General features: G+C 39.7%; 1 protein-coding gene across 5 annotated transcripts in view; it reads left to right on the top strand.

Annotated features, from left to right (window-relative positions):
* The window catches only part of LOC133500420 (intermembrane lipid transfer protein VPS13B-like), a 506,059-nt gene that overhangs the window by 361,323 nt on the left and 119,438 nt on the right, over nucleotides 1–25,298 (top strand). For all 5 annotated transcript variants that reach the window (XM_061819054.1, XM_061819055.1, XM_061819056.1 and 2 more), the window contains exons 39-40: nucleotides 15,668–15,870; nucleotides 18,631–18,847. In XM_061819054.1, coding sequence (XP_061675038.1) covers nucleotides 15,668–15,870; nucleotides 18,631–18,847 — 420 coding nt within the window. The remainder of the gene's footprint in view (nucleotides 1–15,667; nucleotides 15,871–18,630; nucleotides 18,848–25,298) is intronic.

Raw genomic sequence — 25,298 nt, 5'->3', positions numbered from 1 at the left:
GCCTGCCTTCTCATAGTGAATCCTGATTTTTTTTCGCCATCAAAAAGAGATAGATGTTTTTAATTACGACTTTTGGTTTGTTGCAATAGGTCTATCTCCGGATTTTACTCAGCTGCGCCTATTCAATCTCTCACCAATCCAGACTGCTTTATAATCCGAACCTCTGGAAAAAAAAAAGAAATTATAGCAATTTACTCAAATGAAAGTTAAGATTTAAGCCACAATCAGTCAATTGTGACCCCCATACAAACGGGGAAAAGAATGACGGAAGAAGGAAAATAATTTCAAAATTATTGCAGAAGAAAAGTTGCTTGAATAGAACAAGGATACAGACTAAATTAATTAGTGTGCAAAGAGCAGATGTTGTGGAGGTCAGTCAAGAAAGACTGAAAAAAGACGTCAATGAAAGAGAATGGCAAAAAGGGAAAGAATGAGATGTGATAGGTCATGAAGTAAAAAGAGAAAGCAGGCATAACAGAGGTCTTCCCTGTATATGTCAATGCACTGACCCCACCCTGTCCTGTCTTCATGACACACACTAGCTGCTCTAACATCTGGGGGTCTGTACCTGGTCATAGCTAACGTGCTCTGCCAAGCAACAAGATGGAGAGAGAGGGGATTAGGTTGACAGTGAGGTGTGTTACCAGATCCCGTGTTAATGAAAAGCAAGTGGAAGCCCCACATTCTTCCCGCTGTCCACGGCTCACCACTCCCCAAGGTAGAGGGGCATTCATAGTTCATTGGAAGAAAGGAGGGAGGTGGGCAAAAACAGAGAGAACAGATGTCTAAAGATCCATGAAACAAGACCTTCCCTAATCTCTCAACTCTCCATCAGACTGCCCAAAGAGTGCCCCCGACTTCCTATGAACAAACACACACACGCACGCCTTCTTCTTCATGCACATGCAACAATATGTAGTCTGACATACAATGCTCTAACCTTGGTCCTATCACTCTTTGGACCCCTCCCAACCCTCATGACACCCCACCCTTGTACTCTACCATTCCACCTCTTCAGGCTGGTTTTACTCTTAACACGCTTGCAAAGGGAAATGTCTGCTCGTAGGAAGAACGTGAAGGCTATCCAGTGTTTGTTTAAATCTATACTTTTAGTTTGTATACACCCACCCCATCATTTGTGAAATTTAATAACCAAGTAAATCGCTTACTAATCAACTTATTTCTGAAAATGTAAGAAATGAAGCAGTGTGGCTCATTACAATAACAACCCCACACATTTTACATCCATTGACATGCCTCTTTAAGTAACCTTTTAACCTTCATATAAAAATAGTGAAAGTAGTGTAACATCTGCGATAATGTAGATCTCACTCATTGAAGCCCAAGATCCTAAATCCATCGAGAGTCTAGACCATTTATCAACATATGGGTACTCTTTGAATTGTATAAATATCCATTTATGGCTTATATTTACATCATGAGAAATTAAATCAAATATTGCTCTGCCTGGTCAGCACGGTGGGGCAGCTGGAAAGAGTTGGCCTAACAGTTCTGAGGACCAGGGTTCAATTTGGCCCTGCCAGTGTGGAGTTTGCATGTTCTCCCTGTGCCTGCCTGGGTTTTCTCCAGGCACTCCGGTTTCCTCCCACATCAGCCACACATGTGGGGCCGTGATTTTAACTCCGGTCCTCAGAACTGTGAGGCCAACGCTCTACCGCTGCGTCACCGTGCTGCCCAATGCATACGAATATATTGCTATTTAAAACATAACAGTATTTCTATGTACATGTAACTTGAGAAAATTAACAAAAATCTGTTCATCCAAATTCATGAACCCCACACCAAAAAATGCACCTGTCTTTCTCCCCACATATACAATGATATAGAAGATGAACCTGCCATGATAAGGTAATCTAATTCGAATACAACTACATTGTATTTTCTATTATCCATTTTGCATTTTCTCACATATTACTCACAGAAAAATGGAATCTATAAGATGTTCTTTATCAGGCAATTGTATATGCGACTAAGTGAAGAAGACAAAGATGACAAATAATACAGTGCCGTGAATAAGTATTGCCCCCTTCTCAAATTCTTATTTTTTCATGTTTTCCACCACTTTAATGGTTAAGATCATAAAACAAATCTAAATACCAGACAATAACAACCCTAGTGAATTTAAAATGGGTTTTAAATGATGTCATTTACAAAAAAGAAAAAAAATCGAAAGTATCCTTGACCTAAGTGAAAAGTATTGGCCCTTTAAACTTAACAACTGACTGGGACATCCGCAGCAGCAACAATGGAAAGCAAGTGGGTTTTTTTCTTTTTTTTTTCTTTTTTTTTTTATAATGGCAATGAGTCTTTGACACCACTGTGGAGGTATGTTTGCCCACTGTTCCTTGCAGAATTGTTTGCATTGGCAACCTTTTTAAAGCCCAAGTGTCAACCCTATAATCATTCTAAAATAGATATTGAAATGAACAATACATATTGTAATGTCTTTAGCTAAAAGATTTGTCCATGTCATAAGATAAATGTTAGTTAAAAAGTTTAAAAAAAAGAAGGTTATTTCATTATCCGATGTGTTAAACTGTTTTAAAAGAAAAAGCGTCAGAATGATACCTCTTGACCTGGCATGAGCATGGTGAACATTAAGTCTGAGAACAACTCATAACTACGCTGAATGTGTTCTAAATGTTTAAACCTTGGGAAACTTTTGTCTTTGTAAGTATTGTATGTTCACAGACATTAGGTTGAGGTCACAATTACATTTTATTTCAAAGCTCGATGTAAACGAGTGATCGTTGATACAGCTATTGTTGTGTTTAGCATAAATAAGCTAGCTACCAGTACTTTACACAATGGCACTCAGTGCACAGTTTAATGTATATTTTTCTGTATCTTTCAGTTACATTTATTAATTCATTTACCACAAGAGACCTCCATAAAAGCAAGAAAAGAACGCCTTGTGTACGGAGTTTCTTTATAAGTTTGCTAGCTGTCTAGCTTCACATAGAACATGTTGTGAGGACAGCGCACATATAACATTATTCACTTCAATGTCTATATGAAAAAAGAAACATGAGCGGAGAGCACGTCATCCATGCGCAAAGTTGCGGAAGTGTTATTCGACATCCAAGTGGTCGCCATATTGGCTGCATCTACTGCTCATGACGTCACCCCGGACATTCGCCATTGAAAACACGCTGTGGCCCCTACTATGGGACACGCCCTTTCAGACACGGAAGCTCTTTTCGAACAAGAGAACATCTCACAACCGTGTGAAGTGACCAGGGCAATATTACCGTATCTTTTCGAGCCATATTTAGATGATATGCAGATCACTTCTAACTAACAACAGACTCCCAGACAGTATGTATGAGCCAGCCCGGCCGAAGCCATGCTAGTCCACGAGGCACGACTTCGGCGGCAGCTCGTCCGCCCACCTAGTATGGGACACGGAAGCTCTTTTCAAAGAAGAGAACATCTCACAATCGAGTGAAATATTACCTTATTGTTTTAAGCCATATTTAGATGATATGGAGATCATTTTCAAACCGCATGCAGCCAAACCACCTCCCCTCTGATCCAGCTCTGCGCGGTGTAAATGAGCCACCCTGGCCGAAGCCGTGATCGGCGGACACAGCGCGGACGGGCTCATTGACACATTTAGCACTTCTGACTTACGGACACGGATCTTTTGTTCTTATGTTCTGAAAGGATTACGTCGTCCACCCAACTATTGTTTTTTTTAGTAGCTCTGTACACACCTACCTGTCATTTGGAACCCAGGATGCTCTCGTCCTTTGCACCCATGCAATCCATTTTTCACAACAAACCGGGTCTCTTGGAAACATATGAAGGGTAAATCCATCCTCCCAAGTGTTCGAGCAATATCCAGCAATCCAACGAGCCAGCATTTTGGCTAACACAAAGGAACAACGAGCTACATTCCCGCAGGTAAAACTAGCATAAACATACGAGAACACTCGAGTGCGCTACTGCCCTTAACATCACTTCCTGCCTCTTCTCGAAAACAAATCCTTCGAGAGAATTTTCATGGCGAGAGTTTAAAAAATTGATACGCGTCAAAATCATAATTTTGTGGTGGAAAAAAACGCATGGATCCATACCGTCTGCCGTTTTTTTTTTATGAATAATATACTAAAAATCATGCATTTCATGACAGTGACCCTCTTTGGTCAATTTCAAAACTTTCAAATTGATTTTTTCTAAGCCATTCAGACGTTGACTTGCTGGTGTGTTTTGGATCATTCTCCAGAACTCAGGTGCACTTCAACTTGAGGTCACAGAGTAATCTTCTTTCCAGATTTTCTGTTAAAGAGCAAAATTTGTGGTTCCATCAATCAGAGCAGGTTGTCCATGTCCTGAAGGAGGTACGCAGCCCCATACCATCAAACTACCACCACGTTTGACTGTTGCTATGATCTTCTTCCTGAAAATTTTTACCAGTTGTTCGGTGTTTTCTCCATGTGAGAATAATGGCTGTCCCTATGGGTTGCTGGAATCTTTAGAAATGAGTTTTGTAACCCTTTCCAAACAGATCAAGATGTCAATTACTATTCTTGAGTGTTTGGGAATTTCTTGGGATCATGTCATTTTGTTTTAGCTTTTATTAGATCTTTTTTCACACTTTATTTTGTCAGGACATATTCTCTTTGATTCATTTCTTGCAAAAACAGATCTGGAGGTAATCGGGCTTGGTTTTGATCAGTGAAAATTAAAATCAAAAACGTAATTAGCCATAATTAATTCATGATTTAACAAAGGAAGTAATAACTTTTTTCCAAACAGGACCAGGTAACTGAATGGTTTTTATATCATAAATAAGTCAACATTTAATAATAGCTATTAAAGTTCACTTGGGTTATAATTGTTTTTTTTTTTCCACATAAAGTGTGGAAACAGAAAAAAATGTAAGAAACTGAGAAGGGGCCAATACTTTTTACAACACTGTTTTTTTCTTTTTTCTTCATTTACTTGTATGTGCAGTTGCTTTATAAAGAACATTTGATAGATGGCCTTTTTGCTGCGGGTGGGATGTGAGAGAATCTTGGTGATACAAGATTAATTAATCTGCAGTGTTTGTTCTGTTTGCCATTCTAGAACTTTCCTAAAATCTACCCAGCCTTACTTTCCTTTTCTTTTGAGTAATAAATTGGCACATATGTTACAGAACATCCTTTATCAAATAAGAGGTGTCTAATGACTTAGATGACATTCAACACTTGTATTAAGGCTGTAATGTCTGGCCCTATGGAACCAGTTTGCTATAGTGGTTTGGTGGTAAGTGGAAATAGTATTCCTGTGGCGAGTGACAATATATTATTTCTATTACTCTAAGCACCTCAGATCGTCTATGGAGGGTTCTGCTACTTAGGTAATGACTCCTTTAGGTTTTGTCTAATTGATACCAGTTCACCCTGAAGTATAAATCAGCCAGGCAGTAGTCAGATAAGAGCTGCCAGGAAGAAACTGAGACAGTAAATCAGTTGCGATCCTATCTAATCTTACCCAAGTGTTTGCCAGAGATGTGTTACACTCTATGAAATCTTCCACCCACACCACCCACCAAGTTGCTCAAGTGACATAAATTATATGTTATTCTGCAGAGAAAGGTTAGATTGCACTGGATTACTGTCCAGTCTGTATAATGTAGTACTGCGCAGGTGAAGGTTAGCATATGCACATATATGAATATTCTCTGGATTTTGACATCGTTCCAGGATTTTACATCAGTCAGTCAGCTATGCATGGACCAAGTTTCCTGGAATATGCTATTAACCCCCAACCCTATCCAATCACCCATAGGGCTGCTTTTATTTACTTACTTCTGATGCCCCTAGATTAGTAGTGCAAGTTTTGTAAATACTTACTAAGATGGTAAGGTACAATGAAGAAAGTAAGTATTTGAACACCCTGCTATATTGCAAGTTCTCCCTCTTAGAAATCATGGCGTGGTCTGAAATTTTCATTGTAGGTGCATGTCCACTGTGAGAGATAATCCAAAAAGAAAATTCCAAAAATCACAATGTATAATTTTTTTAATGATTTATTTGTGTGATACATCTGCAAATGAGAATTTGAACACCTGTCTATCAGCTAGAATTCTGACCATCAAAGACCTGTAAGTCCGCCTTTAAAAGTCCACCTCCACTCCGTGTATTATCCTGAATCAGATGCACCTGTGTGAGGTCGTTAATTGCATAAAGACACCTGTGCACCCCATACAATCAGTAAGACTAAAACTTGTAACATGGCCAAGACCAAAGAGCTGTCCAAAGACATCAGAGACAAAATTGTACAACTCCACACGGCTGGAAAGGGCTATGGAGAAATTGCCAAGCAGCTTGGTGACAAAAGGTCCACTGTTGGAGCAATCATAAGAAAATGGAAGAAGCTAAACATCTTGGTCAATCTCAATCGGAGTGGAGCCCCATGCATGATATCACCTTGTGGGGTCTTAATTATGCTTAGAAAGGTGAGAAATCAGCTCAGGACAACATGACAGGACTTGGTCAATGACCTGAAAAGAGCTGGGACCACCGTTTCCAAGGTGACTGTTGGTAATACACATCATGGTTTGAAATCATGCATGGAAGGTTCCCCTGCTTAAACCAGCACATGTCAAGGCCCGCCTTAAGTTTGCCAATGACCATTTGGATGATACAGAGGAGTCATGGGAGAAAATTTTGTGGTCAGATGAGACACAAATGGAACTTTTTGGTCATAATTCCACTAACCGTGTTTAGAGGAAGAGGAATGATGAGTTCCATCCCAAGAACATCATTCCTACTGTGAAGCATAGGGGTGGTAGCATCATGCTTTGGGGGTGTTTTCTGCACATGGGACAGGATGACTGCACTGTATTAAGGAAAGGATGACCAAGGCCATGTATTGTGAGATTTTGGGGAACAACCTCTTTCCCTCAGTCAGAGCATTGAAGATGGGTCGTGGCTGGGTCTTTTAACAGCACAATGACCTGAAGCACACACCAAGGAAAACCAAGGAGTAGCTCCGTAAAAAGCATATCAAGATTCTGGCGTGCCCTAGCCAGTCTCCACACCTAAACCCAATAGAAAATCTTTGGAGGGAGCTGAAACTCCGTGTTTCTCAGCGACAGCCAGAAACCTGTCTGATCTAGAGAAGATTTGTGTGGAGGAGTGGGTCAAAATCCCTCCTGGAGTGTCTGCAAACTTGGTACAAACTTAGTGAACAACTACAGAAAACGTTTGACCTCTGTAATTGCAAACAAAGGCTACTGTACCAAATATTAACATTGGTTTTCTCAGGTGTTCAAATATTTTTTTGCAGCTGTATCACACAAATAAATAATTTAAAAAAACTCATACATTGTGATTTCTGGATTTTTCTGTTTAGATTATCTCTCTCACAGTGGACATGCACCTATGATGAAAATTTCAGACCCCTCCATGATTTCTAAGTGGGAGAACTTGCAATATAGCAGGTGTTCAAATACTTATTTTCTTCACTGTATATCTTTGACTTAGTATGCTCCCATTTTTTTCACCTCATGAGAAAATATATTGACATCATGCTTTTAAAGTGATTGTGCTATTTCCTCACGTTGTTGCTAACTCACTTATGAAGATAATTATTAAATTCAGAAGCAAACAGTGCTTTTGGTCCACTTGGGGTTATTTGAGCTTCTACCCCACTGCACCATAAGAACATCCTCGCCAGCTGGATCTCAGTGTGCCTTTGCTCTTTTGTAGACTATAAATCTCTCTGTAGACTGATGAAAACTGCCATACGCATTACACTGGTTCTTCACTCGGCACATTAAGACCATCCTACACAAAGGATGTGTGCGCAGAAGGGTTCAGGACAGCCCTCAAAGCAGCCTCGATTCTTTGCCCCATCGCCTCGAGAAGGCGCTGCAGGGTTCTTTCGCAGAGCCTCACGTTCAATAACAGCTTCTTTGCTAAATTCTACACCAGGTGTGCTCAATGCATCGCGATCGACCAAAACTGTCTGGTCGATCGCAACGGCTTGCCAAGAAAAAGAAGAAAAGAAAAGACATCAGCTCTATTTTTTTTTTAACTTTAGCTCACCGCGCATGTGCAAACAACCACAGTACAGGAAAACGCCCTGTCAGTTAGTTGCCCCCCCTCCCCCATTTTAACCTCTCGCTTAAGAAATCTTAACAAACATGAGTATGGATGCTGCAGTCAAGAAAACAAAAACGTATCACTTTCATACGGAATGGGAGGCCGACACAATGCCATTTTCGGAGTGCGTTTGCAATATCTGCCACTGTAGTAAAATGTGGAACGCCATTTTCGAACTGTTTTGGAAAATACAACACCGACATTCCGCCAAAAACCAAGCTGAAAATGAAAAAAGTGAATGAACTTAAATACGAATTGGCCGCACAGCAGTCATCGAAGCATCGTTTACGGGTTTTTCACATCACACATAAAGAGGCATAGCTCACTTGTTGTTCCGATTTTTGAAAAATAAGGCGGAAATATTATCTTCAATAAAATCTCTACAGTTGTAAAGGAGTAGTTATATGGGGCTGTGAAGCCATGGCTGATGTGTGGAAGGCCATCGGAGATTGTGTTTCTCACTGCAGTTGGATGAATCCACTGACGTGAGTGACACAGCCCAGGTGTGCATTTTCATTCGTATGGTGTTTAGTGATCATCAACGTGAACTCAGATCGTTACAAAAAATGTTAATTATGTTGTGTAATATTGCATCATGCAGTCATGCAAGGCACACAACCATACATTTACACCGAAAGAATCCCAATAAATACTTATACTCATAAATATAAATATGTTTTGCATTTTTGTAGTGGTAGATCTTTGTGACTTGGTCATTCTATTTCATCATTGGTCATTCCGGAAAAAAAAAAAAAAAAACGTGAGCGGCTGGAGGCTTGAGAAGTAGATCTTGGGGTAAAAAAAAGTCTGGGAACCCCTGCTCTACACCATGGTGATGGCCCCCTCTCGAACACGATACAACACACACACCTTCCTCAAATCGTTGTGCTCCCCTTTTTTTCTCCTAGAACTTCTTCCAGCCACTGAAGTTTTACGCAAGTGTTACTACCACATTTTTGAACATCTTGGTTTTCGTACAAATCGTTTTTCTAATGAAAATGTAGAGATTTTTTTTGCTTTGGTTTTCAAACGAAAATCGGTATTTGAACACCCCGACGAGCTGACCCACGACGATTTGTTATTGTGCTTTCGAACACACCCCCGAAAAACATCGAAAAGACGTAACGCACGCGGTGCAACCAGTTGATTCAAGACACTCCTCTGCTCACGGACATTTCCCAGTACTGTAGTGACTTTTTTTCTTCAATTTGAGCAACATTAACCCCCGATCATGGCTCCAAAGAAGGCAAGTGGAACTGCTGGTGTTGAAAAAAGGAAAGTAGTTCGTAAAACTATCAACTTCAAGAAGGATTTGATAGCCGACCACGAATCTGGTGTGCGTGTTTCTGAGCTATCGAAGAAGTATGGGATGGCGAAAACGACAATGAGCACCATTCTGAAACACAAGGATGCCCTCAAAGCAAGTGATGTTGCTAAAGGTTAAACTGTGTTGACAAAGCAGGGGCCACAGAGCTTGGAGGAAGTCAAAAAGTTGCCTCTTATTTTCGTAAACGACCAGCAGTTAGCTGGTTAGTGTTGGTGAGGAAGGGAGGAGATGTCGTCTGATGAGATTGAAGGCAGGAAGGATGTCTCAAGTGATATTAAAGACACTAAATGGAACGACATTCATAATTTTGCAGAATTCATCACCCAAATAAAGCTGAATGTTGCAGAGCACTGCAAAGTTTTAATGACGTTGTTATGAGCCCCTTCGGAAAAGTGCTTAAAAGACGGCAGAAACAGATTAATTCTTTGTGAGTCACCCCCACCAAAGACATCTGAAGCTGTTGTTTTGCATTGCTTTTTTCTTTTGTTCCATTCACCCTACCTCTAGTTGCAAGTATTTTGTTTTGTTTTTTTTTACGTTATGTACTTTCTGTGCAAATAAAAAACAACCCCCCCCCCTCATTATTGCTTGTTTAAAGTTATTTTGCACTTTTGTTAATAAAAAAAAGGTTTACAAGGCTGGGGGCCGAGTCGCTACAGATATGGCAATGCACTCCCAGGCTCGCATGCTCTACTAGGCTAATGCATACATTTTAAGTAAAAAAGAAATATATTTCTTAAATTATTTAATTATATAAGGTACTTAAACTATACCTGTATTTATACTATGCAGTTTATTATCAGGAAAAGCTAAAAAAAAAAAAATGCTTGAAAAAAAACTATTGTTTAGGCTTGGAACCTATTGTTTCATTTTCCATTCATTGTAATGGGAAAACGTGTCTGTTTTTGAACGTTTCTGGAACGGATTGTGTTCAAGAACCAAGACACCACTGTGTTCCCAAAAGACATCCCATTTATAATCGAATGTAAGGTTGCTCCACCTTTTGCAGCTTTAACCGCTTCAGCTCTTCTGATAAGGCTTTCCACAAGGTTTAGGTGTTTACTTTTGGGAAATTAAGACCATTTTTCCAGAAGCTCTTGATGAGAAATGTTGGATGTCAAGGCCTGGCTCTCGGTCTCTTCCAATTCATCCCAAAGGTGTTTTATTAGGTTGAAGTCAGGACTCTATGCAGGCCAGTCAAGATCATCCAGACCAGACTTTGTCATACATCTTTGTGGACCTTGCTTTCCACACTAGTCATTTTGGAAAAGGAAGGGGCCAACTTCAAGCTATTCCCACAAAGTGGGGAGCATTGACTTGTCCAAAATCTCTTAGTTTGCTTAATCATTCAGCGTTCCTTTCACCGGAACTCAGGGGCCCAGCCAAGTTTCTAAAAACCAACCACACACCATGATTCCCCCTCCATCAAGCTTTGCACTTGGCCCAATGCCGTCGTACAAATACCATTCCCTGGCAACCACCAAACCCAGATTTATGAATCAGATTTCCAGCCAGAGAAGCAAGATTTCTCACTTCAAAGAACATCTCCACTGCTTTAGGGTCCAGTAGCGGGGTAAGTTACATACACCACCGCATCCAATGCTTTGCATTGCACTTATATTTAGCTTGGATGCAGATGCTTGGCTATGGAAACCTATTCTATGAAGCTCTGTGCGTACTGTTCTTGAGCTAATCTGATTGCCACATGAAGTTTGCAAGTCTGTAGCAATTGACTCGGTAGAAAGTTGCACTATGTGCCTCAGAATCTGCTGACCCGCTCCGTTGGTATACGTGGCCTACCACATTGTAGCTGAGTTGTTGTCATTCCCAAAAACATCACCTCATTTTATCCTAACATCAACATAGAATTTCCAAAAGTGGGTGAACTTTGCAGTCACAAGTTAGTCACTTTGAAAAACAAGACAGAAAAGAAGAACTTTAAAAAAATATGAAGCATCCAGAGATGAATGCTTGCACCGTGTCAACTAGCTTTAAATATTTCAAAGGCCAAAAAAGCCATACAATGACAGTGGAATTTATTAAAAACTGCCACAATGACATTGCTGAAATCTCGTGTCTGAAAACAAAAATCTTGAATAAATGTTATCAGCCTTTCAACTGTCCCCCACACTGAACAGAGAATATTGGACATTTGCATTGCTACTGATTCACAGTTGCACTCAGACCTCTAATCATGTGAGTATTTTATTGTTGCATTACATGAGTTCTGGCATACAAGACAAGGTTTGGTTGAACTGGTAGTTTGCCTGTGTGTGAGAAACCACACAAATGTATTTTTTTTTTTTTTTAACTACTGGCCTGTGGTCTTGCTACTTTGTAGGAGTCAGTTTTTGTCATCATGTTAATGTGTGATATTTACTATAAAACTGGCTGAGAAAAGGTATGTATGTGAGGAGGGAATGATGTTTATGTGTATGATGTGACTCTTTGGTTCTTGCATGTGTATTATGTGGCTTTTTCCCGTAACAGTAAAAAAATGTGGCTCTTCATCTCTGCCCTGTTGGCCACCTTTATACGATTCATATATACAGACTCATCACCTCCTGCTGTGTTAGCACTCACTGGTTAGATGCTAAACTGGGTCAATACTGTTATGCTGTACAATGAGAAATTTGAATCTAAACAAATTTATGCTGTTTTATTTGCTTCCCAGTCACCAATCTGTACAGCTGACCTTTTTTTATATTCTTGTGAGTGACCAATTGGAGATGAAAAGTGGTATCACATGTTATGTTGTACCATATTTTCTTACTGTAGTTGCCATTTTTATTAAAGAAACAATTATTTACAAACTCATCAACGAATTGCAGCCGCTGCTGCTTAGATGGTCAGAAAGTGCATTTAAAATAAAACTAATACTTTAGGTGGACGCAAGTCTGTAATTTTTTGGTATACCTTTCTTTTAGGAATATCGCGATAACAGTGACAATTTTGGTCATTTTTATTGTGATGCGAATTTTTTTTTTAGACCATTTTGTCTGTACTTCCCTTGCTCAAAAAAAAAATAATAATAATTTTGTTTTAGTGTGACTGATTATAAAATTTACATGGATATTGGTAGCCAGCCTAATCACAGAGAGCTTGTTGTCTGTTTTGAGACAGGGAGCCTCGCAATATTTCTTTAAACTTTCAAGAATTCTAGAAGTCAAAGGTCAGCATTCCCGAGATGACCGAAGTAGCAAAAGTCAAAGGTCAAAGTCTGCAGTGTGCAATTTTCAGTCCATCTTTTTTAGGATTATTTTTCTATGTCAAAGCCAAAACCTCCTCATGGCCTACGTTTTCTGCGTGTGTCAGAAGATTTCGTGCTAAATTCATCTAAATATTTTTTACATATTTACTAGGAACTCGTAAGTTCAAGGTGTTACAGCATTTGCATTCGGGTCTCTTTATAGTATTTGATGAATTCTACAGGATATTCATGAGACCTGGCTCATCCTACTGTCTATCCAAGTATTTTTATTGTACACTCCTTCTGCTCACACATTTCTGATGCACTACATAATGTGTTTAGCCATCTGCTGATGCATCTTCTGGGACCTACATAATGGTAATATTGTCCCACAAAGAGCCTAGGGGTGGCCCGGGAAGAGGTTGACAAATAAGAGTCTGACTTAACTGGATGGAAAAATGGGATGAGGAAAAACTGTGATTCCCCCTCGTTAAAATAAATCGAAATTTCCCTAATTATTATGAGCTGTTGCTGTTGCTTCTGGTTGCAACTGCAGGATGCTGAGGTCAACTAGGCTGTAAATGACACATAGTGAGAGAGTTGATTGCCCATTATATTATATTATAAGCATGTGTGATCTTATAGCCAGTTGAATGTTTTTAGGCGCACTAGCTTGTACATAGTTCAACATTCTGAATGTGTATTTGTGTCTCCCACTTAAATGGGAATAAAAGAACACTGTTCACAATTTAAACCACCCTGTTCGGGAGTTTCCTTGCATGTTAAGTAAATATTCACCATGAAAATAAACCTGTTCAATAAATAGGTCTTAGAGCACCACAACACCAGAAGACGTTAGCAGGTAAACTGCCAACATGTATCATCTGTCCTGGGCAAATGACTCACCCCAGTGTAATATTTCAGAATGATTTATACAAGAAAAGCCTTCTTTCATGGAAACACTCCTGTTGTGGTGTCGGGCCTGAATATTGAATAAGACATAGCAGGTCTGGAAAGATACGTGCCATGTAGATCATTTAGTGTCATTCACCCCACCACCCCCAAGTCTACATTCATTTGTCTTGTCAGCTGATAGCGCCTGTTCCTCTCACACTGCATGGTTTTCCATTTTCTGCATAAAAATTCACCTAGCCTACATCACACTAGAAGAACCCATTGGAATTTCTACAAGCAGGTATGTTTAAATGTGAAATGTTTTGTGTCGTTACTGATTGGATACAGGAATTGGTAAAGGAATCATATGCCAAATATGTAGTCCACTGTGTATCGTATTCCAAGTGGAACCATGGCAACAACCTTACCTGTGTGCAGCTGTATTTTGTTGTTGAAGGCTGATGGATAGAATTCCCCCACTCTTCTTTGTCAGAGTCAATTAAAAAAAAAATGCAATGACATTTATGTCAGTTACATACTCTCAGTGTAGCTAAGATAAATCAATCATTGTTGTTGAAGATGAAATATCGTTTACTCAATAGCTAAGTTGCCAAAATCATATTGGAGCATTTTCGGAGGACACAAATTTAATAAACACAAAGTCCAGTTGCTTTGCTTCAACCTTTGGGAATTACCGTGACCTGGATGATACAAACGTTTTTTTAGGAAGCAAATTTGTGTTTTTATTGAAATTGTGACAAGTTCAAGTTGAGTTGGGCAATTAGGCTAATGATTTGTGTAAATGTGCCCTAATAGGGAGTGTAGTTGCATGTGCACGCTCTAATTTTCTGCTTCCCAGAGCCAACCACAGTAGAGGGAACATTACTGCCGCCAAAAGGCAAAGGGCCACTTCACAGGGCATTATTAGTCATTCTGGTTTGAGGTTTCCAAATGGGCTGCTGCTGTTGCTTTGACTGACCAGCTCTTGCGCTGCCATGTTAACAACTACTAGATGAGGTTGGAGTCTACTGATTTATGGGGACTTATAGGCCAACTTCTGGACAGCCTGTGACCACAGTTAATGACCCATCTGTGATTAAATGGAAAGGACAGAGAGTGCTGTCTTATTGTGGTGGCTCCTGCGATGTTTGGTTCTTTCAGGATGAGTGGGTGTTTGGCTTCTTCATGTGGATCTGACCATGTTTTTTTCAGTCTCACTGTCTTTGTTTAACATATTGGTTAACAGCACACTTAAAGAAAAGTAGGAGCGGCCCGATTCCTGGATTCTTATTGTAATTTTTCCCATACTGATCAGTTATAATTGAAAAACTCTCTTCCAGAGTAAAGCACTCAATAAAATCTTAACTTTATTAACTGCTAAGGCAATTTTTGATCGGTAACATTTTGTTTTTGGTGTCATACAAGTATATATATATATATATACATATATATATATATATATATATATGTATATATATATATATATATATACATATATATATACATATATATATATATACGGTAAATATATGTTAACCACACTAATAATGTGTACTTATCAACATCTTTAATGTGTGACAAATGGTGTCGGGTGTACAAAGTGTAGTTTTATATTATTATTTTTCACTTATTGTTGAAATGGCTATATGGTGACCAGTCTGGACAGATATAAGAGAACTCAACAAGTGACATGACCCTGTATAAGATGCATAATAGATCATGTCGACATGGGCTAGTGGCGCACGTACCAGTTGTGTCAAATGCCTGAGGTTGCTATTGTGGCTCAATTTCAAATTATATATTTTCCATCTTTTTACTCCTCTCCACAATTACGGGTGGCATTTCTTTTAAGACATTTGTTTACAAAAAAAGTTGAACTATAAACTGTTCATACTTGAGGGCATTTAGATTTGTATGTCCCATGATAGTTATCAAAAGAACAAACCTTAACTCGATTTGATTGGTTTTTCTTGTTTTTTTTTTTTATCACAACTCTTTCAAAAGATAATGCAATATGTCTGTGGATACTGTATGGTGTTCTATGACTGGTCTAATATTTTCCATTGTCCTGGCCCAATATTTTTACATGGTTGTGTAACCCCTCATCATTTCTCGTCACTTTTTCTGTTCTCCCAGATGCAGTACAATCTGCTTCTGTGCAGCTGGAGCTACAAGATGTGATGATGAGAACTGGCCTGAAAGACAGAAGCCATCTCCTACTGGGCCCATTTTCTTGTAGCAGCTCACTGGAGGCAAGGTGGTGTCGGCACAGTGGTAGTCCTGGACATGAGCCTGGTCCCCCTAAACTGCTGCTGGACGGGAAAGGAGGCCTGCTGCAGGTCTAAATACCTCCATATGTAATAATTAGAGAAAATTTGTTAGAGGTCAAGCACCTCTCTGAGATTTGTGGGTTAAATATTTTTGCTGTCGTTATATGCAATTCCAATTTGATTTTAGTGCTTTTCGGTTTCACATTAATACAGTAACATACTTTGATGGTTTATTCTCCTGTTCGTCTTGAATTCTGTGTTACTGGCTGTAGTTTTACTGTGAGAAGAGGCATTGACCACTTCAAATCCATTGTGACCAGTATGTGTGTCACTTGGGGTCTCATCTGCCGGTTAAGTACTTGAACATTATTTGGCTATTTCTAAGCTGCGTTTTTTTTTCCTCAATCTTACATAATGTCCCAGCTGAAAAAATCCCCTTTTCAATATGACTAACTATTATTACTAATCTATTGTTCCACATTACTACTTCTGAGTGACCCTGCTCTCTATCTTTTTCAGTGGTTTCCCTTAATACGTAATTATTCATTTCCTTTTGAAAATATTGGTGTTCGTGCTGTTTTAATCAAGTGCTGTGCAAAAACCACTGGAATTCCTTCCCATTTCTTCATCTTATTTTTTTCTCTCCAAATGCCTCTCAGAAACTCCCACAATTTTCCTGTTTTCAGAGTTTAGTCATTAGTTAGTAGCAGGCAGGCGCACACACACCATGTGTGAAATGCTTTTGACTCAGAGATTCCTGGTCCTTTGTCCAAAAACCCCGCAGACTCACATTGATGGTGCGTGGGAAGGGGGGTACACCATGTAAGAAGGAAACTTGGGGTTTTTTGGGTAGTTATTGATGATGTACTGTAAAGTTGTGACTTATGTGACTGATTCACATCTTGTTTTGGAAGATAATATTGAAAAATGACACAACATCTGGATAAACGTCACCTTTGAGTCATGTCGCTGGCCAGATATCTACTGTATGTGCTGACACCATGCATCCTGAAAGTATTCAGTGCAGTTTTCTGCATGTCTCAGCCTTATTCCAAGATGTAATTAAACAAGATATTCAAAATTAAACACACAACACCCAAATGACTGGATGACTTTTCTTCTAAGTTGCAAATACATGACAAATTCTAAAAAAAAATACGGACAAATCCCATAAACACAAGTATAAACTCCCTTTGGTCAAGTAGAATGGTAGAGTGACTGGTTAGAGCACCTGCCTCATGATTCTGAGGCCTGGGGTTCAAATCCCAGTCCCACATGTGTGACACCTCAAAAACATGCATTAATTGAAGACTAAATTGTCCGTAGGTGTGAATGTGAGAGCAAATGGTTGTTGTTGTTTTTTTTTTTTTTTTTTTGTATGTCCCCATGATTGGCTGGCAACCAGTCCAGGTTGTACACCGGCTACTGTCCATAGATAGGCTCCTGTACTCCCATGGGCCTTGTGAGGATAAGCGGCTTAGAAAATGGATGGATGGGTGGATACATGTGGTCAATAGTGTCTTTTTGCAGCAACCACAGTAATTCAGAATATGATGTTTGGAATTTCTTTACACAGTTTCGTTCAGTTTTTGTTGTAGCACCTCTCAAGTTCCATCATTTTGGCAAGGAAATGTTGATAAACCAACATTTTCAGATTTAATTTTCCAAGATTCAATCAGATTCATGTCTGGGTTCTAGCTGGACCACTCAAGGACACTCACATAGTTGTCCTGAAGTGTCTTCTCTAATATCTTGGCTGTGTGTTAAGACTCCTGCAGCTGACAGAAGTGACTGTTGCCCGTCTTTGGTAAAAAAAAGCTCTTGAATAGGTTTTCATTCAGGTTGTCTCAGCACATTGCTGCATTCACCTTTCCCTCACTCCAGACTAGTTGCCCAGTTGAAAACATCTCTGTGACGCTGGCACCCCCTTACATCACTACAGGGATGCTATTTGTAAGGTAATGAGCATTGGATCTATTCCTCTAAAATGTGAGAAGTCGCATTCACCCTTAAGTGTTTAAATTTTTGTCTCATCAAACCACAGAATTCTGTCTCACGCTCTAAGACTCCCGGTGCATTTTGGAAAACTCCAGGTGTGCTGCCATGTTCCTTTTACTGAGGGGTGGCTTTCATCTGGGCACTACAATATGTGCCAAATTGGTTTATTGCTCCAGAGATTGTGGTCCTGGACAGTTCGCTTCCTTAAAGAGAGGAACCCTGGAGCATCTTGACGAAGGCCCTAATGCGCTTGTCATTCCCTTCAAAAAGGTGGCCAGCTCTAGGAAGAATCCTCCTTCCATTTGTCCACAATGGAAGCTACGGTTCCCAATAGGACCTGCAGAGCGAGTTTTATTTTCTATACCTTTCTGTACCTCAAGACAATAGTGTCCAGGGACAGTTTCTTTGACATGCTTGGTTTCTCCTTTGAGAGGAGCTGTCAACTTCAAGAGCTGCCATAGAAAAGTTGTGTTACCCCAGGTGGACTCAAATTAAGCTCTCAAGTATGATCAGTGGACGTATCCAAGGATCAATTTTGAGCTAAATTGCAAAAAAACAGAGAAAACACATGTACATAAGTATTCAGTAATTTTTTATTTGTAAAATAATTGTCATTGTGATTACAGTTGTTGTGTAATGTTTTTGTTTTTTTTTTTTGATGGGGGGTGGCAGATATATTCAACCTTTTTGCAGAAAAGTAATTTATCAAGTGTTTGCTTGTACTTCAAAACTTTTTTTTTCCGGGAGTCAATTTCAGTTTAATTACTTCTGTAAATGTTTCTTTTCTCTCCACCCACCTGAAGTCGAGCTGCTCTCCTGCTTGCTTTATAGGTGTTCTGGGGACAAGAACATCTTAATTGCCTGAAGCTAGTAGAGGAGCACCTACAACAATATCACTCTGCACAGAAAGGGGACTCTGTAGAAAACTCATCTCAAGCCAAGACTTTCCAGGCCCAGCCATTGCCCTCCTCAGATTATCCGTGTTCTGGCTCAGAACACAGCTCTGATGACCTGCGAACAGGGCATTTTCAGTACATCCAGGACTCAGGTGAATAATAGTTTTATTTGTATTTCAGTGAGTCACAAAATTGTTGCAAAATTACAAACTTAGATATGTTTAGTGGGGAAAACCGGGTGACACATTTGATTCATAGTTATCTGACAGCTCTGTGTGTGTGTGTGTGTGTGTGTGTGTGGTGTGTGTGTGTGTGTGTGTGTGTGTGTGTGTGTGTGTGTGTGTGTGCTTGTATGCGTGTGTGTGTGTCTGTGGAGCATACTGTAGGTCACAGGTTAATTTGGACCATGTTCAACTGGTTTTCGTTTTATTTGGACCATGGTCAACTGTAATTTTGTTTTATCACAGATTCAGTGTGATTCAAATGCAACTTTACAAACTGCCTATGTTTGCTATGGCTCTGCCGATAAGCCTTCAACTGACATATTGATGATATCAATCAAAAGACCTTTATATAGAGGAGTTTGATCCGACGTACCTGCCTGGTTCTACTTTTCGTAACATACTGTCAATTAACTTTTTTTCATTTTTGTGTGAGCTGCTCTTTGTAAGCACACATAGTAACATTATACAAAGAGGATCAAAGTACTTAATAACCTCAGACTAGTCAATCACTGTAGTTGACCTTTTGTTTTTGTTTTCAGTTTCACTCTTGCATCTTTGATTTTAAAGAAAATGCAAACTTCGGACACTGTGGGACAGAGATTAAGTCCCTACACCCCCAGGTTCACTGGTTTGTGTCCCCTCCCGAGGGACCTGTCGTCGTTGTGTTCCTGGCCAAAACACCACACCCACATGCAGTGCTATGAAAAAGTATCCGCCCCCTTCCTGGTTTCTGAGTTTATTTGTTTTTTTTACGTATTTATCACACTCAAAGGTTTCAAATCAATTTTAATATTACTCAGAGACAACCTATGGAAATGAAATTTCGATTCATTATGGCGCAAAAAAATCCAAACCTTTCCGATCATCTGTGCAAAAGTAATTGCCCCCCGAACCTAAATGTGTCTTGTGCCACTCTTGGGAGCTATAACCGAAATCAAGCGATTGCGATACTTGGTGACGAATCTTTGACATTGCTCTGGAAGAATTTCACTCTTCTTTACAGAATTGTCTAAACTCCGCCATATTGGGGGGTTTCTGAGCATGAACTGCCCGTTTAAGGTCACATCACAGCATCTCAATCGGATTTAAATCTGAACTCTGACTTGGGCACGCCAAGACCTTAATATATATATCCCTTTTTTTTTTTTGAGCCAATCAGAGATGGACTTGCTTCTGTAATTCAGATTGTTGTACTGCTTCATGATTCCAGAGTGCTTGAGTTTGATGGCACAAACTGATGGTCAGAGGTTCTCCTTCAAGATTTTCTGCTACACAGCAGAATTCATTGTTCCATCGATCACACTAAGTTGTCCTGGTCCTGAATTAGCAAAGCAGCCCCAGACCATCACACTGGCACCACCATGCTTCCTTGTTGGCATAATGGTCTTTTTATCAAATGCTGTGGCCTTTTTGCGGCAGATGTAATGGGCCACTAACCTTCCAAAAAATTCAATTTTTGACTCTTCAGTCCACGGAATGTTTCACCAAAAGTCTCGAGTATCCTCAAGATATTTTTTTGGGCAACTGTAGCTTTGTATTATTTGCTGACTATAAAGGGTTGCCATTTTTGGCCAGTGTCTTTCTTATGGTTGAGTCATAATCACTGACCTTAACCGAGGCCGGCGAAGCCTGCAGGTCTTTAGATGGAGTTTGAGGTTCTTTTTGTGACATCCTGGATGAGTCTTTTTCACAGTCTCGGAGTACTTTTAGTTGGTAATCTACTCCTGGGAAAGTTTGCCACGGTTCCCACGTTTCTCGATTTGTGAACAATGGCTCTGACAGTGGTTCACTGGAGTCCCAAAGCCTTGGAAATGGCTCTGTAACCTTTACCAGACTGATGGATTTCAATTACTTTTTTTTGTCATTTCTTTAATTTCTTTGAATCCCGGTATGTAGTATGGTTTGGGTGTGGCTTGTGAAATTTAATTTATCTTTCCCAAATTTGGAGTTATTCGCTGTGTTTTTTTAACTAAAAAAAAAAAAGGGGAGGGAAATTACTTTTTCACAGAGTGTCTGAAAGATTTAGATTTTTTTTTTTGCCTTAATAAATTGAATTGTCATTTGGGAAAAAAAGCATTTTATATTGGGTTGTGTCTGAGTGATATTAAAATTGGTTTGATGATTTGAAACTCTTGTGTGTGAGTGATAGATCCGCAAAAAAAAACCTAAAAAGAAATACGGAGGAGAGCAAATACTTTTTCACAACTCTGTAAGCTACGGATGTATGTATTTGGTGGTGGTTGGAGAGTCAGCAAACGCAAAGTAACCACAGTCTGATGCTTCTATCAGACTGCCCTCGGATAGCTGTGGCTGCATAAGTAGCTTACCGCCCCAGGTGTAACTGAAGACGGTATGAATAATGCATGGTATTATAAAGCCTCTTTAAGTCCTGAGGAAAGCTGTACATAAGTGTAATACATTATATTACTTGAAACAAGAACATGGGACAATGTTTGCCACACGTAAGCAGGGAGAGGAAAGCAATCAACAAAGTGCAGAGTAGTGCAAGTACTCCCCAAGGGCTTGAAACGGGATGGAAGGAACTCAGAGAGAAATATAAAATAGAAGGAGATTAAAAACAAAAGGGTCTCTGCTAATGCGACTTGCCTTTGTTTCATCCTCTGTTTGTAACAGAGTAGTACATTGGCCTCTTAACATGAAAGTAACATACTAGTCTCTGAAATGTGTTCTTATCTACATTTTGTTTTAGTTTCCATTGAAATACCTATAAATATGTCACTTCACATTTTGCAATCTCTGGTCAAACTACAGTTCTGACTTTTATTCTGAATGTCTAAATGAGATTACAGGGACTGACCAACACACAAAAAATACTTTTTCTAATAGCAAATGAGAAAAAGAAGGCACAGGAGTTTTCCCTGTCCTGATTTATGATTTTGTTCTTGTTGTTGTTGTTTGGGTACCGGGGGAGGTTATATTTCTTGCACTTTAATGTTTCATATCATCAAGCCATTTTTAATGTCACAAAAACTGTTAACATGAAATCAAATTCCAAATTATTTTATTCAATCCTATCTGGTCCCATGTAAAACAAAACAAAACATTTGCACCACCCTTGGCAGCAGTAACTGAAATCAAGCGTTTGTGACACAGTGACAACTAGAATTCTGACCCTCAAACACCTGTTAGTCCACCATTAAAAATCCACCTCCACTCCATGTATTATCCTGAATCAGATGCACCTGTGTGAGGTGGTTAGCTGCATAAAGACAACTGTCCACCCCATACGATTAGACTCAAACTTGTAACATGGCCAAGAGTAAACAGCTCTCCAAAGACACCAGAGACAAAATTGTACAACTCCACACGGCTGCAAAGGGCTACGGAGAAATTCCCAAGCAGGTTGGTGAAAAAAGATCCACTTTTGGAGCAATCATTAGAAAATGGAAGAAGCTAAACATTATGGTCAATCTCAATCAGAGTGGAGCCCCATGCAAAATATCACCTCATGGGGTCTTAATGGTCCTTAGAAAGGTGAGGAATCAGCCCAGGACTACACAACAGGACTTGGTCAATGACCTGATAAGAGCTCGGACCACCGTTTCCAAGGTGACTGTTGGTAATACACTAAGACGTCATGGGTTGAAATCATGCATGGCACGGAAGGTTCCCCTGCTTAAACCAACACATGTCAAGACCCGTCTTAAGTTTGCCAATGACCATTTGGATGATACAGAGGAGGTTTTGTGGTTAAATGAGACCAAAATTGAACTTTTTGGTCATAATTCCACTAACCGTGTTTGGAGGAGGACGAATAATGAGTTCCATCCCAAGAACACCATTCCTACTGTGAAGCATGGGGGTGCTAGCATCATGGTTCAGGGGTGTTTTTCTGCACACGGAAGAGGACGATTGCACTGTATTAAGGAGAGGATGACCGCGGCCATGTATTGTGAGATTTTGAAACCTGTCTGATCTAGAGAAGATCTGTGTGGAGGAGTGCGAAAATCCCTCCTGCAGTGTGTGCAAACCTGGTCAACAACTACAGGAAACGTTTGACCTCTGTAATTGCAAACAAAGGCTACTGTACCAAATATTAACATTGGTTTTCTCAGGTGTTTAAATACTTACTATTTAAATTACTACATAAATATTCTCACCCTTCTTCAAGTATTCAATACTTTTTCCCTGTCCCATCAGATTTTACACACAACTAATTCTTTGAGCCTTTTTCCTCTACTTTCTTGGTATGTATGGATTGTGTTGGTTGGCCCCAACATCAAATTAATGACACCTTTGGAAATGCATTTAATGAGGAAAAATGGAGAGAAGTAAATCAAAAACTGAATGGTTTCAACGGAATAAAATGTCTTCTGCAGTGTCCTTATCTCAACCCAATTGAAACGCTGTGGCACATCATCACCGCTGGGAGTCACACCAGGAATCCCAAGAATAATGTTGAAGTGAAACACTTGTGAAGAGGAATAGCCCAAAATTGAAACTGATCATTATGTGTGTCTGATCTTCTATTAAAGGAAGCATTTGGTTGAAGTTGTTGCCGCCAAAGCAGGCTCAAATAATTATTAATTTAAAATTTTCACAATTTTTTCTACTCTGCACTGTAATATGTTCATTAAAAAAAACACAAGGAATCATAATGCTGTTTTTGTTATTATGTTAGGTTGTTTTCTTGTCTGTTTTTGTAACTTGAAAATCTGATCACATTTTAAAATCAATTAATGCAGATCTACAGTGAAGAAAATAAGTTAACACCCTGCTGTATTGCAAGTTCTCCCACTTCGAAATCATGGAGGGGTCTGAAAATTTCATCGTAGGTGCATGTTCACTGTGAGAGAGATAATCTAAAAATGAAAAATCCAGAAATCGCAATGTATGATTTATTTTTTAACGATTTATTTGTGTGATACAGCTGCAAATAAGTGTTTGAAGACCTGAGAAAACCAATGTTAATATTTGGTACAGTAGCCTTTGTTTGCAATTACAGAGGTCAAATGTTTCCTGTAGTTGTTCACCAGGTTTGCACACACTGCAGGAGGGATTTTGGCCCACTCCTCCACACATATCTTCTCTAGATCAGACAGGTTTCTGGGCTGTCGCTGAGAAATACAGAGTGAAGACAGGCCAGGCCATGCCAGAACCTTGATATGTTTCTTAAGGAGCCACTCCTTGGTTTTCCTGGCTGTGTGCTTCGGGTCATTGTCATGTTGAAAGACCCAGCCACAACCCATCTTTAATGTTCTGACTGAGGGAAAGAGGTTGTTCCCCAAAATCTCACAATACATGGCCGCGGTTATCCTCTCCTATGTACAGTGCAGTTGTCCTGTCCCATGTCCAGAAAAACGCCCCCAAAGCATGATGCTACCATCTCCATGCTTCACAGTAGGGATGATGTTCTTGGGATGGAACTCATCATTCGTCTTCCTCCAAACACGGTTCGTGGAATTATGACTAAAAAGGTTCGTTTTGGTCTCAACTGACCACAAAACTTTCTCCCATGATTCCTCTGTATCATCCAAATGATCATCAGCAAACTTAAGATGGGCCGTGACATGACATCACTTCAGTATAATCTGTCAGAGAATGTTACGTATGCTACAAGATCTCAATGCACCATGCCAAGATCCAAAGAAATGAAAAAAAAAGTGATTGAAATCCATCAGACTGGAAAAAATGACAAAGGCATTTCCTAGGCTTTGGGGATACAGCAAACCACTGTCAGAGCCATTATCCACAAGTAGCGAAAACCGGGAACAATGGCAAACCTTCCCAGGTGTGGATGACGAACTAAAATTATTCCAAGGATGCAACAACGACTCTTCCAGAATGTCACAAAATAACCTCGAACAACATCTAAAGACCTGCAGACCTCGCTAGCCTCATTTGGGATCCATGGGAGAATTCCCAGGTTAAAACCCCTTCTGTCAATAAAAAGCCTCGTCTCACATTTGCCAAAGAACATCTTGACGATGCTCAAGCCTTTGTGAGAAACATTCTGTAGACTGACAATTAAAAAACTGACCTTTTTGGAAGGTGTACACCCGTTACATCACCCATAGGAATGGCACAGCATTTCATTAAAAAAACATTATGCCAACAGTGAAGCATTGGTGCTTGCAGTGTGATGACCAGAACCACTTGCTGTGATTGATGGTGTACCAAAAAATCCTGAGAGAACATCCTGCTATCAGTTCGTGACCTCAAACTCAAGCACTCTTGGATCATGAAGCAGGAGAACGATCCGAAATGCCCCAGAAAGTCCACTTCTGAATAGATGAAAAAAATATTTTGCAGTGCCCCAGTTAAAGTCCAGATTTAAATCTAGTTGAGATGCTATGACGTGACTTTAAATGGTCAGTTCATGCTAGAAAACCTTCCAATTTGGTAGAGTTGAAACAAT

This window comes from Syngnathoides biaculeatus, chromosome 5 (assembly GCF_019802595.1).
Source record: "Syngnathoides biaculeatus isolate LvHL_M chromosome 5, ASM1980259v1, whole genome shotgun sequence".
Taxonomy (NCBI): Eukaryota; Metazoa; Chordata; class Actinopteri; order Syngnathiformes; family Syngnathidae; genus Syngnathoides; species Syngnathoides biaculeatus.
This window is presented reverse-complemented; position numbering and strand designations above follow the sequence as displayed.